Source organism: Salvelinus namaycush, chromosome 37, assembly GCF_016432855.1.
Source record: "Salvelinus namaycush isolate Seneca chromosome 37, SaNama_1.0, whole genome shotgun sequence".
NCBI classification, from domain to species: domain Eukaryota; kingdom Metazoa; phylum Chordata; class Actinopteri; order Salmoniformes; family Salmonidae; genus Salvelinus; species Salvelinus namaycush.
This window is the reverse complement of record NC_052343.1, coordinates 1,504,923-1,520,979: the sequence shown is the minus strand read 5'-3', so window position 1 is coordinate 1,520,979 and position 16,057 is coordinate 1,504,923. Positions and strand designations below refer to the sequence as shown.

Below are 16,057 nucleotides of genomic sequence, written 5' to 3'. Positions count from 1 at the left end.
CGTGTTTAATGGCACAGTCAACTTAGTGTATGTAAACTTCTGACCCACTGGAATTGTGATACAGTGAAATAATCTTTCTGTAAACAATTGATGGAAAAGTTACTTGTATCATGTACAAAGTAGATGTCCTAACCAACTTGCCAAAACTATAGTTTGTTAACAAGAAATGGGTGGAGTGGTTGAAAAACGAGTTTTAATGACTCCAACCTAAGTGTATGGAAACTTCCGACTTCACTGTACAGCTTTTGATTGCCGATAGATAGGCTTAGTGCACAGTTCCTAGCGGAATCGAATCTTGACCCTCAGAAATGGGAGTCGACATGCAAGGAGTCGAGGAATCAACTATTTTGGAGTCTACTCTCCACCACTTTGTCATCAGCAGCGAAGTCCTGTATGGCAATACTTTGAGAAGTTAAATGAGAACGAAATGCAAACTTTGCGAAGTGAAATTGAGGTACAGTAATGGTAGTACAGGTGCAATGCTTAACCATCTGAGACACACACCGTTGCTGGTAGCAGCGCAGCTGCATTGTGAATTCACGTGGTTATTATAGTTTAAACATTACGATTTTTTCCCATTTTTGTCACATCCCTAGTTTAGATGTACATTTCGCTATGCCTTTGTGCTGCTTGTGTTTGATTTGGAGGGTAGAATTGACCTACAGTCCAATCGGCTTGTGTTTAATGAAAGTGAACATGGTGATCGCTGTGAACTGCCTGTCTTATCAAAGCCCTCTGAAATCCTGCTGAAATCCAGCAGACCTCAAAGAGACTGCTTGTATGCAGTTTAAGAAAATTCCCTCTGTGGGTGTGTACATCTCCTACTACTAGACACAGTGGGAGTAACCCTAGGTGGGTCTGGGGCACGTTGGTTTTACATGCCATCTGATTTTTAGAGCTTCTGTTCTCTGGGTTTCTTTAATTGTAAGTTCCAGTAAAAAGAGCTTTATTGTGTTTTCGCCCCTTGGTTACAAAAACACCCTCAGGTTCAGGTTTGGGCATTTGATCTGGTAAAAGTGCTTACACTCTCTCTGAGAAAGAAAACCAAGAACATGGTTTGAGCTAATGTCACTTGCACAGACCTAAGTAATGAATGTAAACAAGTTGCCCCTGAGACACTGATCTAACACCAGTGTTGCATTGTCATGACCTGATGGTTACGGTGACAATTTGGTGAAGGTAAACTAGATCTGTAGGCTGCTTTCTACCTTCAGCGACCCTCAAGCCCAGGGGTCAGGGGTTAGGGGCTGTTCTGCATGGATGCAGAAGTCAGGCTGTTCCACCACTTCCTCCTGCTAGCGTGCATCTGTACCCAGAGAGGATGCTGGGTGATACATGTAGCCCTCCAGCTCTCTCTCCATCTGCCGTAGCTCAGAGTAGACCCGTTTCCATGGAAACCAACAGCACCAGGCTGCAGCGAGGAAAGGAGAGGCGGACAGAATGACAGACGATTTTTCTTTTTTCTTTTGAACGCACTTCCAGGCACAAGCTAATTTAATGTTTAGCCCATATTTTTATCCATAATTACCAGGCGTGGAAAGACCTGCCAAAATGAGCACAAACACATAACCCGGACTGCTCTTTATTCTTGGTGTCTGTTCATATTAATATGAAAAACAGTTCTGATATTGTACTAGTGCAGCTTTTTGCATATTGAGTGACTGAATGGTGATTGTGATGATGCCTCATGTTATGTGACCTCAACTTATCAAAGTTACAGTAGATCAAGATTTGTTGCTGTGTCTCAATCTTCAGATGTCAAGGTTAACATAGCAGGATTTGCAGCATACCCGGTTGCTCAAAGAACTCTAACAACGTAATCGCAATGTTGCTAGCTGTCATTGGCATGATCAAGTTTCCTCTGTCTTTTACAAACATCCCACCAATGTCAGAATAATCTTGCTGCCTAAAGAAGGGTTAGAACATTAGATTGGAGCCTGAGTGAACATTTTGCTTAAATAGTCAGTGCTGTTCCTCTTATGTCGTCCACACATTACAACCAATTTTAACAACATTTCCTCGCAGTTTTATCAACAGACCTTGAGAGAAGAGTTTAGCCTTTAGTTGGAAATGCATAGTTCCTTTCACCTGGAAATGTCTCGGAAAATAAATCTAGTCAGGTGTCAGTCTATTTTAATCTCCCCCTCAAGACATGAAGCAAGGTATCAAGCAAAGTGCTTCTGTAATCAGTACTGAAGAATAATGCTCTGATACATGTAAGCTGAGCCCTAACTCCGTGCTGCCATATTGATAAGGCTGATGCCCTACGAAGCTTCTATCTTTTCTGTTGATGAAATTCAGGGGTAACCCCTCAGGTCTTTGTGAGGACATTTTAAGGCATGACACATATCCAGAGTGAAGGGATATTTAACTTGTCCTGCATTTAAATACTGTATGTCTCTGCAGACTCACTGCAAGTGTTCCATGGATCAATAAGAGAGGGAGCCTCAGAAAGCTTCTTCCTGGGTCTCCTTTCCCCTGGGTATCTCCACCACTGTTTGTGTTTCTGCTGACGGTGCACCGCACTCCCCCTCCTCCACCCCCCCCCCCCCCCCCCCCCCCCCCCTCTCATCTCTTCCTAGTTTGCGCTAGGCAGGAGCTAGGCAATCCCTTTCACACCATGATATGCACGCCTCACACGCATGCGCACACACACAGACATAAAAAGACACTCACACCACACCCCAAGTCTACTTGGTACTGTGTCCAACTGATGACAGCAAAGGAATGTACTGTACAGACAAAGGTTAAAGATAGACACTAGTAGACAGCAGAGAGGTGTGTCCCATTACAGGTTCCCATACTGAAGGACCTGATTCTGCAGAGTACAGGATTAGCTGTTTCATTTCCTGATATTAATATTAGCTCTGGAGTTTTACGTGTGACAACTCCTATCAAAGGAATGTGTCACTGTAAGAAAAGAGAACAGAGCTGCGTCGTCGGCTTCACTAACAGTACATTCACACCCCATAGACTATAAATAGATCTTTGTGAATGAGTGAATCAGCAACCTTTTTCCCCGTCTGCATTCATCCACAGTATACTTCTGATTACCATCCTGAGGTTCCAGCATTGAAGTGTTTGGACTGTCAGCCTTCAACTGCTGTAAATGTTTTGTCTCACTTCCTTCATATGGTTCCTTCTACCTGGTTATCGTAAGGCATTATTGTAAGGTAATGGGGTCAGTGGGAAGGAAAAGCCTTTGTGAAACAACAGGAGGAAACGTTGAGAGCAACCAGAGCCACTGGGGAATGGCAGGATCTCTTTACCTGATCTGACTGTCAGAATGGATTTGAGACCGACAGGCTACAGAGGAGGGTGTTCTGGGCAGTGTAACGTGTGAGCGAGTTGGTGCGTGCATGTGTTTCAAGAAAATAACATGACAGTCTCTGCCATATTTCCCCTACCCAAGGTGATTGCTCCGTGTGTAGTACAACCATTAGGAATTAGCCTATTATTTCTAAACAGTGTAGTTTCCTATCCCTTATCCAATCTCAAATAATTGTGAAAGGAATACAATAATGACAATGTAGCCAAATGAAATGAATGTTATTAATACGTTTAATAAACTCAGTCTGTATAGGATTAGTTGTTTGATTCATCTCTCGTTGAACAGCAGTAACCAACTCTGGAGTTCCAAGCTCTAACCAACCATATATTTGAGCCAGTTGAGATGAGTTTCCAGGTGATTCATTGCCTCTCCAATGGTGTGCCTGCCTTCTGACTGGTAGCCATTGGCAGTATGGTTGTTGAGCTTATGCACCATCAGAATACCTCATCACCGGACTCATCTTTTGAGTCAAAGTAAAAGTTGCCAGACTCAGTCGGACTCAAGTTGTACACTGACATTTTTAAAGTTAAATGCTGTCAACCAAAGGATTTTAAAGCTTGCTATCTCCGAAGGTGAGAGTATGCTAAGGTAGAGGGGAATCTGTGTTTAGAATTATTCTGAATTATAGAATGTTATTGCTGGTATCTATGGCAATCCAAGCTTCCTTCTCTTGTGATGTACACTACAGTTCAGAAGTGTGGGGTCAATTAGAAATTTCACAAGTCCTCAACTGGCAGCTTCATTAAATAGTACCCGCAAAACAGCAATCTCAACGTCAACAGTGAAGAGGCGACTCCGGGATGCTGGCCTTCTAGGCAGAGTTGCAAAGAAAAAGCCATATCTCAGACAGGCCAATAAAAAGAAAAGATTAAGATGGGCAAAAGAATACAGAAGCCAGCATCCCGGAGTCGCCTCTTCACTGTTGACGTTGAGACTGGTGTTTTGCGGGTACTATTTAATGAAGGAGTCCTTTTCTCCCCATTCATCTTCCCACTCTTTACCTGTCTTTTCCTGTCTCTCCCACTCATACCTTTTTTATTTCTCAGTCTCACACTCCTGTAATATTCTCACCCTCACTTTTCTTTCTTGGGAATTGTGTGTGAAGAGACCACTTTGGTACATGACCTAGCTACAGTATAAAACCAATCCCTTTTCTAACTATTCTAGCTAATTCCCAAGGCAAACACCACAATGTAGCTGGACAGCTCAGAACATTTTCTCGTCTGCCTCTCTTACTGTGAGGCGTTTGAGTTCATTTTAATGCTGTCACTTCAGTCTGTTATTCTTAATAATTGCTGTAAACAAGGTTAACCATTGTGTAGTCTTAACATTCTATATACTCCCCTTGTCCCAAGGGTAAAAAATTACCCGCCTTCACTAAACCCCTAAAATAAAGCAGCTTAATTGAATTTTAAAGCCCAAATCTATTTTGCATGAAGAAACAACCTGTCATTCATCACAAACATTGAATATCTGTGTTTTCCCTCTTCACAATGTAGAAAGACTGCATTTAATCAGTGGACACCACTCGTTTTTATTACAACACACCTATCATAATTGTTTTCTTTACTAAAGTAAAGGTTTATGATTATTGTTATTATTATTATTATTGCTAAAGGTACGGCATAGGTGTAAACATAAATTTTCTAGCAAGAGATAGCACTTGTATAGCCTAAGAAAGTAGGAGAAATGTGCAGAAAGTAGTTTTGATTGCATTTTATTGAAGGGAAACAATGACAGTCTTGAACTTTTTTGGCAACATAGTGATATATTCTTATATACTGTACAATGAGGAATTCAACTACAAAATACTAGTCTTCTCCCATTTTTTAACCATTGCCCCCACCCACAAGGTGTATAAACAACAACAATAAATAAGAATAAAATAAGATAATAGATACAAAACAAAAACGTGAAGAACAAATCAATCAACTCTAATTAGCACATGTAGGACAGTATGCAAGTGTGTGTGCATGGACTTTGCAGATGTATTTCTCACATGTGCAGCACATAGTATTTGTTTTAATAGTTGTTCTTTGGGGGGCAGAATTTGCATCTCCTCCTCTTGCCTGCCCCAACTGCAGCCTCAGGTGGATCAGGACAAGATTCAGCCTCCTGAACAGCTTTCACAAGCGCTGCAGAGGCTGCTGTGCGGGGGAGGCGCTCCCTTATTTGAATGTGTGGGGTTTACAAGTGCCTTTCCCAGCTGCTCCAGGAACACCCTCCTCTTGTTCCGCTTATCAAGCATCCAGGTAGGGTTGATCTTTTTCCGTATCACGAAGGCATTGTATTAGGACACATCAATGATGTTATGGAAGATGGCCAGAGGGCAGTCATCCTCCTGCAGCTATAAGTTCCAACCACCTTGAGCAGGTTGTCCACGCCTCCTTTGTTGTGGTTGTAGTCCAGGATGATAGCTGGCTTCCAGGATGATGGCTGGCAAACTTTGATGAGAAGTCCTCTCTGCCCCTTGTTGATGAGAAGGCTTCCCTCCCCCTCTGCATCCCAGAGACTACATGTAGCCTTGCCTTGGGACCTATACACACCTGCTAAGATTAGCAGCCCTATGAAGGTACGCAGGTCAATCTCATCCATCCTTTTCCAGTTGTCTCTATATATATATCATCTCCAGGATGATTTTTTTGATGGCTGGTGTGATGAACATGTAGAATGTTAAGGTGATGTCCTGGGCATGGGAAACTGCATGTTTTGTGGGCCCTGGGGTCATCCTTATGACATTTTGTGCTGCCATTCTGCCCTGGTTGTCATATGGTGACAAGGACCATGTTATTTTGCTGTTCTTTTGACAAAAAATGTCTCTCTTTCAGTTTGGGGGATTTCTTCTTCATCTGAAGATGATGATTCATGCTCCTGGTTGTATTCTTCCCCATGTTATTTTGCTGTTCTTTGACAAAAATGTCTCTCTTTCAGTTTGGGGGATTTCTTCTTCATCTGAAGATGATGCATCGTTCTCTGGGTTGTTTTCTCCCCCATCTTCTTCTTCATATACCTCCTTCTTCTAAATCATTGATCTCTTGTTCCTCCTGGACATCTGAAAAAAACAGATCTACGACCTGTTGTGCACTGAAACGTGCACTCATGGCTTCAGCAAAGAGAGAACTGGGGGGACTGTCATCTGCAGCACCTTTATAGCCTAAATAAATGTATTTAGTCTGAAATAGTTTTTATTTTGTCTGTGAACTTGTGTCATGTGGAGGGGAGATGCTGCACATGCACAAGAAAGTTTTTGTTTTGTCTGAGTTCAATCAGTAGCACACAATCTCAATTTCTCATTGTGTGTGTGTGTGTGTGTGTGTGTGTGTGTGTGTGTGTGTGTGTGTGTGTGTGTGTGTGTGTGTGTGTGTGTGTGTGTGTGTGTGTGTGTGTGTGTGTGTGTGTGTGTGTGTGTGTGTGTGTGTGTGTGTGTGTGTGTGTGTGTGTGTGTGTGTGTGTGTGTGTGTTTTTGTGGTGTGTAAATTATTTTATAACTGCTGGGTCAAAAATAACCCCAAGAAAATGTTTGTACCCTGGTAGTGTACAGCTTTCATGGACATATGAACAAAGGCGATGTTTCACTTTTTCTAAAGTTACATTTACATTTTAGTCATTTAGCAGACGCTCTTATCCAGAGCGACTTACAGTAGAGTGCATACATTTTATTACATTTTTTTTTTTACATTTCATTACATTTTACATACTGAGACAAGGATATCCCTACCGGCCAAACCCTCCCTAACCCGGACGACGCTATGCCAATTGTGCGTCGCCCCACGGACCTCCCGGTTGCGGCCGGCTGCGACAGAGCCTGGGCGCGAACCCAGCCCAGCCTGGGCGCGAACCCAGAGACTCTGGTGGCGCAACTAGCACTGCGATGCAGTGCCCTAGACCACTGCGCCACCCGGGAGGCCAGAGGGGTCACTTTAGGAAAAGTCATCAAATTTCATCAAGTCATCAAATTTCAAGTTGGAAAAATATAATGTAGGGGGTTTTCTCTGCTATCAAACAGTGTCGGGTAATTTTTGACCCTTGCGACAACACGAGGGTTAACTTCTGTTCGGAGAAACAGACTAATTGTATGATCATCAGATGTAGGGGAACATGGAAATGGAGCTGAGAATCTGTCAATTCACTTCCAAAAAGGAAGTGTGATTCTCTGTTTTATTTTCCACTGTTAAGAAGCCAGACTGTGCTGTGTTTTTCAGGAACATATGGAGAACGAGTGAAACCCGGGCTCATTAAAAAACCTGTCACCGCTGCCCCAGCTGGAGTCAGTCAGACTAGTCTTCTACTAGGCCTTTTTAGCCAGCCGCTGGGACACTGAATGACTCCACACAGCCTCTCAGAGTGAAATCTCTCTCTCTCTCTCTCGCTTGCACACTCACTCACCTTGTCAACCTGTCAGTCTCTACCTCTGACACTGCTTTTGCCTTACCCAGGGAAGGTGGGAGGGAGACACAGTGTTAAATGCACTAGCTTATAACCCCTACATCTATTCCCTCCCTGAAAGTGGTATTCTGAAATATGATTTACTGAGAAGTGTGTTTTGATGGCTCTGCTCTGGTGATGGATGTCAGTGGATGGGTCTCAGCTCGGACTGTCAGCAATTGGCTACGACAGCTCAGTGACATTTTTTGATTGGCTCTGACTGCTCCCAGAATGTGTTTTGATTGGCTGCAGTACAATAATTATGTGTGTGGAGTTGAGACCTGGGTTTCTCCTAAAGTGGGAAATATAACATCAGATACGTCTTGATAAAAGAGGGGAGGTACCCTTCCCCATCTTCCTACAGTCTTTTTTTCTATCTTCAACTACTTCACCTGGCATCTCATCCCTGCCATGCTGCACCCTAGTGGCTGTACATGACAGTGCAACACAGGGGTAGAAGCTGAAGGCCTCTTGCTGTCATCTCATCTTTACTCATTACATGAAGATACCCCCTCTTCCCCCAGCTTGAGAACAAGATCGAATAAGCTCAGGCTAAATTTCAAATGTTTGTTTTTCACTTGAGTCACACTTTTACCCTCTGTTGGCGCTGCTGCCCTGGATGTTGACCTGGCTTGGCCTTCTCAGAGCAGTGGTGTCGCGTGCAGACTGTGCTCTAGCCAGATGGTTTGGAGTCAGAGATAGATACATAGTGGTGTGGTAGAGTTTTCTCTCTCTCTCTGTGTCTGAGCTCTTTTTGGAACTAGGAGGTATTATGTTGGATGTTGCACGTTAGTGCATTGAGACCATTCGAGCACATTTCCGCATACAGAACCAACATTACAGGGTAGAAGTACACTGAAATAGACCTTTTCTGTATGTGGCAGAGACTCCAGCATACAGGTAGAGCAAGAATAGATCAGAGCAATAACACAGTGTTACCGCAATTACCTCGCTAATGTGATCATTAGAGCACTTCCTCCACTCATCAGGCCAAGGAAATGTGGCCTTATTTGTCAGGGTATGATTTGTGGCAACAATATCAACGTGAGAGTCAGTGTTTGGTCACAGGGCTTTGACTAGGCCTAAACTCCATGACAAACAGTTTGTTTTTGGGGTCTTTAGGGACTGGCCACCTAGTCATCGATAGTGTCACGAGTCACAACTAATAATGATGAAACTAATGCCTAGGTGTATTTTGTCAGGTCTGCCTAAGCTCTGTGACTCTCTTCTGCTTATTTCTGTGTTTCTGCAGATCCAGTGAGGTACTAGGTTTGACCAGTGACGGCCTAAGAGGAACAAGAGAAGACCCCGAGTTTTCTACTCACCAGAGCCACAGTGTCAGAACGGTCCAGCAGTATGCCAAGCCAAACCCTCATCTAGCTCCCAGTCCATAGTGAAGACCTATCACAATGGCTCAGACTTACTCCGTAATGAGAGAGGATCTATGTTTACCTACATCCTCTATGCTGCTCTGGGGCACTTTTTAATTATGTCTTATTTGGTCCTCTTGAATGACTTTTGGCCTGCTCATAAAAAAGATACTCCGTTAGATGTTCCCTCGTCCCAGGCATCTCTGCGGCACTGTGGCTAGCCCCATGAGGCTGTGTGGCGCACTGCTCCCAGAGGCATTCCCTGTGTGTCTGTAAGGCCTCCTCCCCACTCTATGGAGGCGGAGCCCAGCCACCCTGCTGATGGGGAGCGATCCGGAAGACAACAGCAGCCTCTTTCTCCTGGGGCCGCTGAGCCCCCAACAGGGTCCCGTCCACCTCAGCCACAGCAGCCGCCATCCAACCCCCGCCCCATCCACGGTGGCCTGGGATGCCTCCACCACCGCAAGCCTAAACGTAGCGACCTGCTTCTCATGCTCCAGCATCAGCACAAGACCCAAGCAGCATGTCAGCTCTCAACAGACACCCCAGGTCCTTCAGGAGGCAGCTTCTCCTCCCCCTCCACCTCATCCCTACAATCCTCCTCTACCCAAGGCCACAACACTCAGGGGGTGCAGTCCCAGCCCAACCAGGAAGTCCTGGAGGGCAGCCCATCTAAAAGAGGCGAGAGGAAGCTCCAGAAACCGGGGAAGTACGTGTGCACTTACTGCGGCCGTCCATGTGCCAAACCTAGCGTTCTCCAGAAACACATCCGCTCTCACACAGGGGAGAGGCCTTACCCTTGCGTCCCCTGTGGCTTCTCCTTCAAGACCAAGAGTAACCTGTACAAGCACCGCAAGTCCCACGCCCACCGCATCAAGGCAGGCCTGGCATCCAGCCGGGACGAGCTGAGCCTGAGTGGACCCGAGATGAGCGCCCTGGGAGAGGATCCCGAGGAGCCCACGGAGGGGGAGAGCACAGACTCTGAAGAGGAGACGGGTCAGTACAGGAAGGAGAGGCTGGTTAAGCAGAAGAGCAGCAGCAGTTTGGCACTGTCAGGGCAAGAGGAGGGCCAGAGATCTGACGACTCCCAGGCCGTGAAGCAGAGACTGGCCATGAGGCTGAGCGAGAGGAAGCGTGGCCCCTTGGCCTCCCCGGACGACCCTCCCTCCGCCTCCTCCTCACTGGACCCCAGCAGTAAAGGCAGCCAAGAGTCAGGCTACTTCTCCCTTTCGAGGAGCTCTGAGATGAGTCGAGCTGACTCTCAGGTGAGCCCTCCCAACGCCAAAACCTATGCCGAGATCATCCTGGGCAAGTATGGGCGGCTTGGAGGGCAGCAGCGCGGTCCCCATCAGCAGCACGCCCACTCTTCTTCATCGGGGATGGAGGAGAAGAGCAGCATGCCCTTCAGCGTGCCCAAGATGCAGGTCATCGAGCACATCACCAAACTCATCACCATCAACAAGGCGGTTGTGGACACCAGCGAGATCGACAGCGTCAAGCCCAGGCGCTCCTCGCTCTCCAGGAAGAGTAGTCTGGAGTCACCCAAGTTCTTCTCCCCCAAAGATCCCTATGTGTTTGAGCCTAAGGGAGAAAGCCCAGGCCCCAGTATGGCAGGCCAATCATTCCGTCCCCATATCCAAGACGTGGGCCCATCGGGGGTCCAGGAGTCCTCCTCCTCATTGCCTCTGCTGAGAAGCCACTCCATGCCCACCTCAGCAGGCCAGGGAAACCACTCAACCACCTCTCCCTGGGGCTTCTGTCATCTGAGCCACTCCTTTGATGAGCAGCAGGCCGTGGTGGCCAAGATGAGGGTGGGCGGGCAGCACCATTTGCTGAGGCGCCAGCCCGCCATCGAGTTGCCCCTTGGGGCTGAGCTCAGCCTGGAGGAGGCTAGCTCCTCCTCCTCCGTAGCTACAGAAATTGGCCTAACCAGGAAGCAGCAACAGCAGCAACGCAAAGGTCCAAGGCTGTATGAGTGTGAGGCCTGCGGAGTCCGCTGTAAACAAAGGGAGAGTTACGAGGCCCACAGGGGTCTCTGCACAGGCAAGCCAATAAAGGAGCGGGAGAGAGGACAGGTGGATGGGGCGTTTCGGGATGACCGCCCCCAGATGATGCACTATAAATTCCGGGCGCTGGCCATGGCAGTGAGGAAGAGAAGGAAAGAGGAGAGTCTGGAGGAGGATCCTCCCAGCCCCAGGCCTACAGCTGTTGTGACCTGCAGCCCCGCAACCACCACTGCAGTGCCAAACCTGGTGCAGCAGAGTGAGGCCTTCTCAGGTGCTCCCTCACAGGCTGAGCAGCAGCAGCAAGACAGGAAGGGCATCTCGGTCATCCAGCACACCAGCTCCTTCGAGAAGCAGGAAAGTATATCCATGGAGAGCCAGGAGTCTATAGAGCTCAGAGAGAGCCAGTCAACACCGCAAAAACAGCCGCAGCCAAAATCATCGCCCTCCATGTCCCGCCTAGTCCGGCAGCACAACATCCAAGTGCCAGAGATCCTAGTGACGGTGGAGCCTGACGCTGATATGGTGTCAGTGTCGCCCATGGCGATGGCATCCTCGTCCAAGGAGCCAGAGAGAGTGGTACAGGAGTTCCAGTGGCCTCAGCGCAGCCAGAGTATGGCTCAGCTCCCCGCCGAGAAGCTGCCACCAAAGAAGAAGCGTATTCGTCTAGCCGAGGCTGCTGCCCAGTCTTCCGGGGAGTCCAGCTTTGAGTCGGTGTTGCTGGGGCCCCGGAGCCCCAGCCAGGAGAGCAACATTTCCCACTCACCCAGCCTCTCTGCCTTCTTTGAAGACATGGGGGGGAAACCTGCTGAGCCTTCCCCCTGGGACTCTAGCAGCACCCAGGGCTCCCACATGCTAACCGTGCCCTCGGGCCCCCACCAACAATACCAACCCCAAAGGGAGATGCGGCGCTCAGCCTCGGAGCAGGCCCCGGCCAGCCCCCAGCATACGGATGAGATCGTGGAGACCAGGAGCAAATCCTTTGACTACGGGTCCCTATCCCCGCAGCAGTCTGCGTCAGCCTGGAGGGAGAGGAGGAAGTGCCTACTGGTGAAGCACGCCACTCTCGGTGAGCCAGACCACGAGGAAGGGGCCGTGGCCAGCCACTCAGGCCGACCAGGGAGCCCCAAGCCGGGCCCGTCCTACACCAGCCACCCTTCCCTCCACCCAGCTGAAGCCAGCACCTCAAGGCTCAGTCCAGAGGCCATAGGGAAGACCGTACAGCTGTTCCACCAGCCCCGGATACTCCCATTCCCCATGCGACCAACTGGGCATGATCGGTTCCCTCCTGGCCAGTTAGCCCAGCTCCACCCGGTCACCACTGCCATCTCAGATGTCTTCTCCACCCACATCATCCACAGAGCCTTCTTACACACGCACCCTTCCCCTCCAACCATACAAGTCCAGCCAGGGCAGCTTCACATAGCAGAACGCCTTGGCCTGCCCCTCCATCCTTTTTCAGCTCTGCTCTCCCTGCAGTACCCTACTGGGGCTGGCCAGGCTGTTTCTCCTGGGCTCGCCATCCAAGTCCCCACACAGCCCCCCATACCCTCCACTGTGGTTCTCCCTGCCCCAGCTCCTCAGTCCTTAGTCTCTCTACCCTGCCACCATCCCCTGCCTGTCATCGCAACGTGCCTGGCGCAGCTGACGCCAGTCGTGTCACTGGTGGTGCCAGTGCGCCTCCAGACCAACATGATCACCTACGCCAGTGCCCTGTACACCACCCTCTCCCAGATCCTGGCGTCAGCCCGCTCCCAGGAGCCCATCTGCTGCATGGCCATGGTTATTATGGGCCAGCTGGAGCAGGAAAATCTGCAGAGGTCCTACCTGAAGATCCCCACCCCGGACTTCAAGAGCTACCTGCCCCTGTCTCTACCCCTGGAGCTGGGCTCTGTGTCCGGAGAGGGCTATGAACCACTGGGGGCTGGAGGGAGCAAACGCATGCTCTCTCCTGCAGCCAGTCTGGAGCTCAGCACAGAGGCCCAGCGCCAGCAGAAACGAGTGAAGGAGGAAGAGGAGGAGGAAGAGAAGGTGGGAGAGGAACAGGAAAATAGGGATTCTGGGAGAAAACTGGAAGCAGGGGAAGACAAAAAGAAAGAGACGGAAAAGGCCCAGGTAGGAGTAGTAACTGTGAAAGTCGAGGAGGAAGATAATGTACAGGACACAGAAGGGCACAGGGAAGAGAGGGAGATGCAAGGGAAGGCTGAACCTAAGAAAGAAAAGGGGAAGGAGGGCCAGGGAGTGAGTGCTTCCTTTGTACCCCAGAGTCCAGAGCGAGCCAAAGCCCCCTCGTATCCCAGCCTCCACACCACCACCTCAGTCAGCTGGTGCTACTTGAACTACGTGAAGCCCAACCCGTCTGCCCAGAGAGAGCCACAAACCTCCGTTTACACCTCCTGGAGCGTCAGCGTGCACAACCCCAACCTGCCAGGCCTGTCCACCAAGCTGTCCCTGTCCCTGCTGCGCTCTAAGCAGAAACACAGCTCAGAGACCTACACCATGGCCACAGCTCTAACCCCGGTGACGGGCAAGGTGGTCCCTGCCAGCAGCAGAAAGCCCCACATTTCAGAGGTAAATATAACAGCAATATTCAATATGTAGGAAAACACAGCATGGGCAAATTAGACCAAAACTACGAAAACCCATGATTCAGTTTTAGTTCTGAATTATATAGAATAATGCATACCCCACAACTCCACAGCTGGAAATTACCAGACACTATACTGTTAGATTATACACAACCGATACATGAAATGTTTGACATTAATTGTTGTTCCAATGTACTGTATATCATCATTGCCAACCAAGATGTCAGGGTGCGTTGGTCAATTTGCCCGTATATGTCTTTGAGTGTAGGTACATGCTACCCCACCCAGCACCCCTGTCGAAGTGAAGGAGCCACCACAGCAGCCTGAGAAGAAGGGGAAGAGAGAGGAGCAAGGGCCCTCCACCTCCAAACAGAGCGAACCTCTCCGTGTCCAAATCTTCGAGGGCGGGTAAGCCCTGATCAGCTAATACTAGTGGAGTTTTCTATGAGCAGATAGATTTTCCTGCGAAATTCATCATGCAGATATTCAACGTTACTGACAGATAAAGGCAGTAGAGATGTAACGATACAGTAGATGTGAGTCATTGTATTCAGATAGCGTAGCAGTACCAGGAAGCACAGGGCTGCCACCAAATGCTGAGTCTCAAAATATAAATGACACATTATGAGGGGAAAAACAGCAGTAACAGTGGAGAATGTTTTACACTTCAGTCTTCCAGAATAACAGAGAAACAGGTGAGCTAGCCCCCAGGTACTTCATTTACACCGACAGCAGAGCCTTTCCCATTCACAGCTGGTAGAAAATGTAGATTTTCAGTGGAGTGTTGAATGGGGTTGGGATTTGTGCGGTGCAGCAGACAAGCAGAAAGCATCCCACCAGATTTGTTTTATGAGATTCTCATTAGTGTTGATATACCTTCCTCTCAATGACACGAGAGCAGCTGAAGTTTAGCTGCTGTACTGTACATACATATGTAGGAAAGAAGTCAACTAAAGTCTCTTGAGTAAAGGCAATAATTGGGTGTGGGTATTGAACACGGCTAATTGCTACGAGGTGTGTGAGAGTCTTCCCACTGCAGTATATGCTCTCACTGTTGCTTCTGATCGCAGCTCACAAAGCTGCCTTTCCCGTGGCAGCTGCCGCAGTCTAGCCAACAGATAGTGATCTGCCAAGAGCACAGTAAAAGGCAGAGTGTGATAGAGATGGAATTGAAAGGGAAAGACGGAGGGGAAATGGTGGAGAGAGGGAAATATAGAAGGAAACATTAAACATTTAGTTTCCTTATGACAGACAAGGACATACATGCATGTGTTGGAAAGAGATGGAGACAGAAATACGAACCGATAGGTGTTGATAGAAAGATGTGTGATAGAGAAGTTTTTACAACGAATAAGAGGTTTATGTTGTCCATCTGTCATTCGTTGTAAAAACTTCTGTGTGTGGGCGGAGGGGTGGGGGGTGAGTGATTTAAGCTTATACAATGTTGTTTGTGATCGAATTATTGACACCCTTTAGGATATTAACAATGATTTCTCATAAAATTGTTACTTATACATTGATTTATTATAACATTTGTGAAGAATGATAATTCCAGCCAAAATAATATATAGGAGTAGAGCTTTCCACAAATCACCATATCATTTTCAAATATAGAGAGTTATAATTAGCAAATCTGAAAAATTTAAATTCCATATAGTTGGTTCCGAACACATCTACATTAATGTGGATGCTACCATGATTACGGATAATCATGAATGAATAATGAATAATGAAAGTTAGAGGCATACAGTAAATAGCATACCCCCCAAAAAATGCTAACCTCCCCTGTTATTGGTAATGGTGAGAGGTTAGCATGTTTTTTGAGGCATGATCACACAGTTTTGGAATATAAAAGGAATGAATCCATTAAATATAATGAAAATAAGTTATGTGTTTAATACACACAGATATTATAAGTCAGGGTTCCCCAACTGGCGGTGGTTTTATATGGCCCCCCAGGATTTTTTTTTAATATATATTTTTGGGAGGGCATGAAAGACTGTAAAAACACAAGGAAGTCAGCTTCAAGTGATTTTAATTTTGGTAATCTGTTCCCAAGTATTCCCACGCATAATAGGCGGGTAGGCTGTTTGGCTGGATTTAGGACCGCGCGGACGTCACAAAGCGGACGGACAGGCTGTGTGAAGGCAAAGCTTCTGGAAGGCTGGCTGGACCAGCACTGGAGAGTTGAACATAAGGGTGCATGACTCCAGGAATTTAGGAGTTGTAGAAGTCGTGGTTGGAGTCATAGGAGTCGACCCTTGCTCGACTCCCAAAACACGCTGAAACAGATGCGCACTAGGAAGACTACATTTGCATTCTAGAGGACTGACATGAGCA

The 16,057-nt window shown here is 47.7% G+C and overlaps 1 protein-coding gene across 5 annotated transcripts in view; it reads left to right on the top strand.

The window, feature by feature from the left end:
* The window catches only part of LOC120030845 (transcription factor HIVEP3), an 85,159-nt gene that overhangs the window by 54,928 nt on the left and 14,174 nt on the right, over nucleotides 1-16,057 (top strand). For all 5 annotated transcript variants that reach the window (XM_038976322.1, XM_038976323.1, XM_038976324.1 and 2 more), the window contains exons 2-3: nucleotides 9,009-13,700; nucleotides 13,986-14,125. In XM_038976322.1, coding sequence (XP_038832250.1) covers nucleotides 9,420-13,700; nucleotides 13,986-14,125 — 4,421 coding nt within the window. In that variant the 5' untranslated portion in view covers nucleotides 9,009-9,419. The remainder of the gene's footprint in view (nucleotides 1-9,008; nucleotides 13,701-13,985; nucleotides 14,126-16,057) is intronic.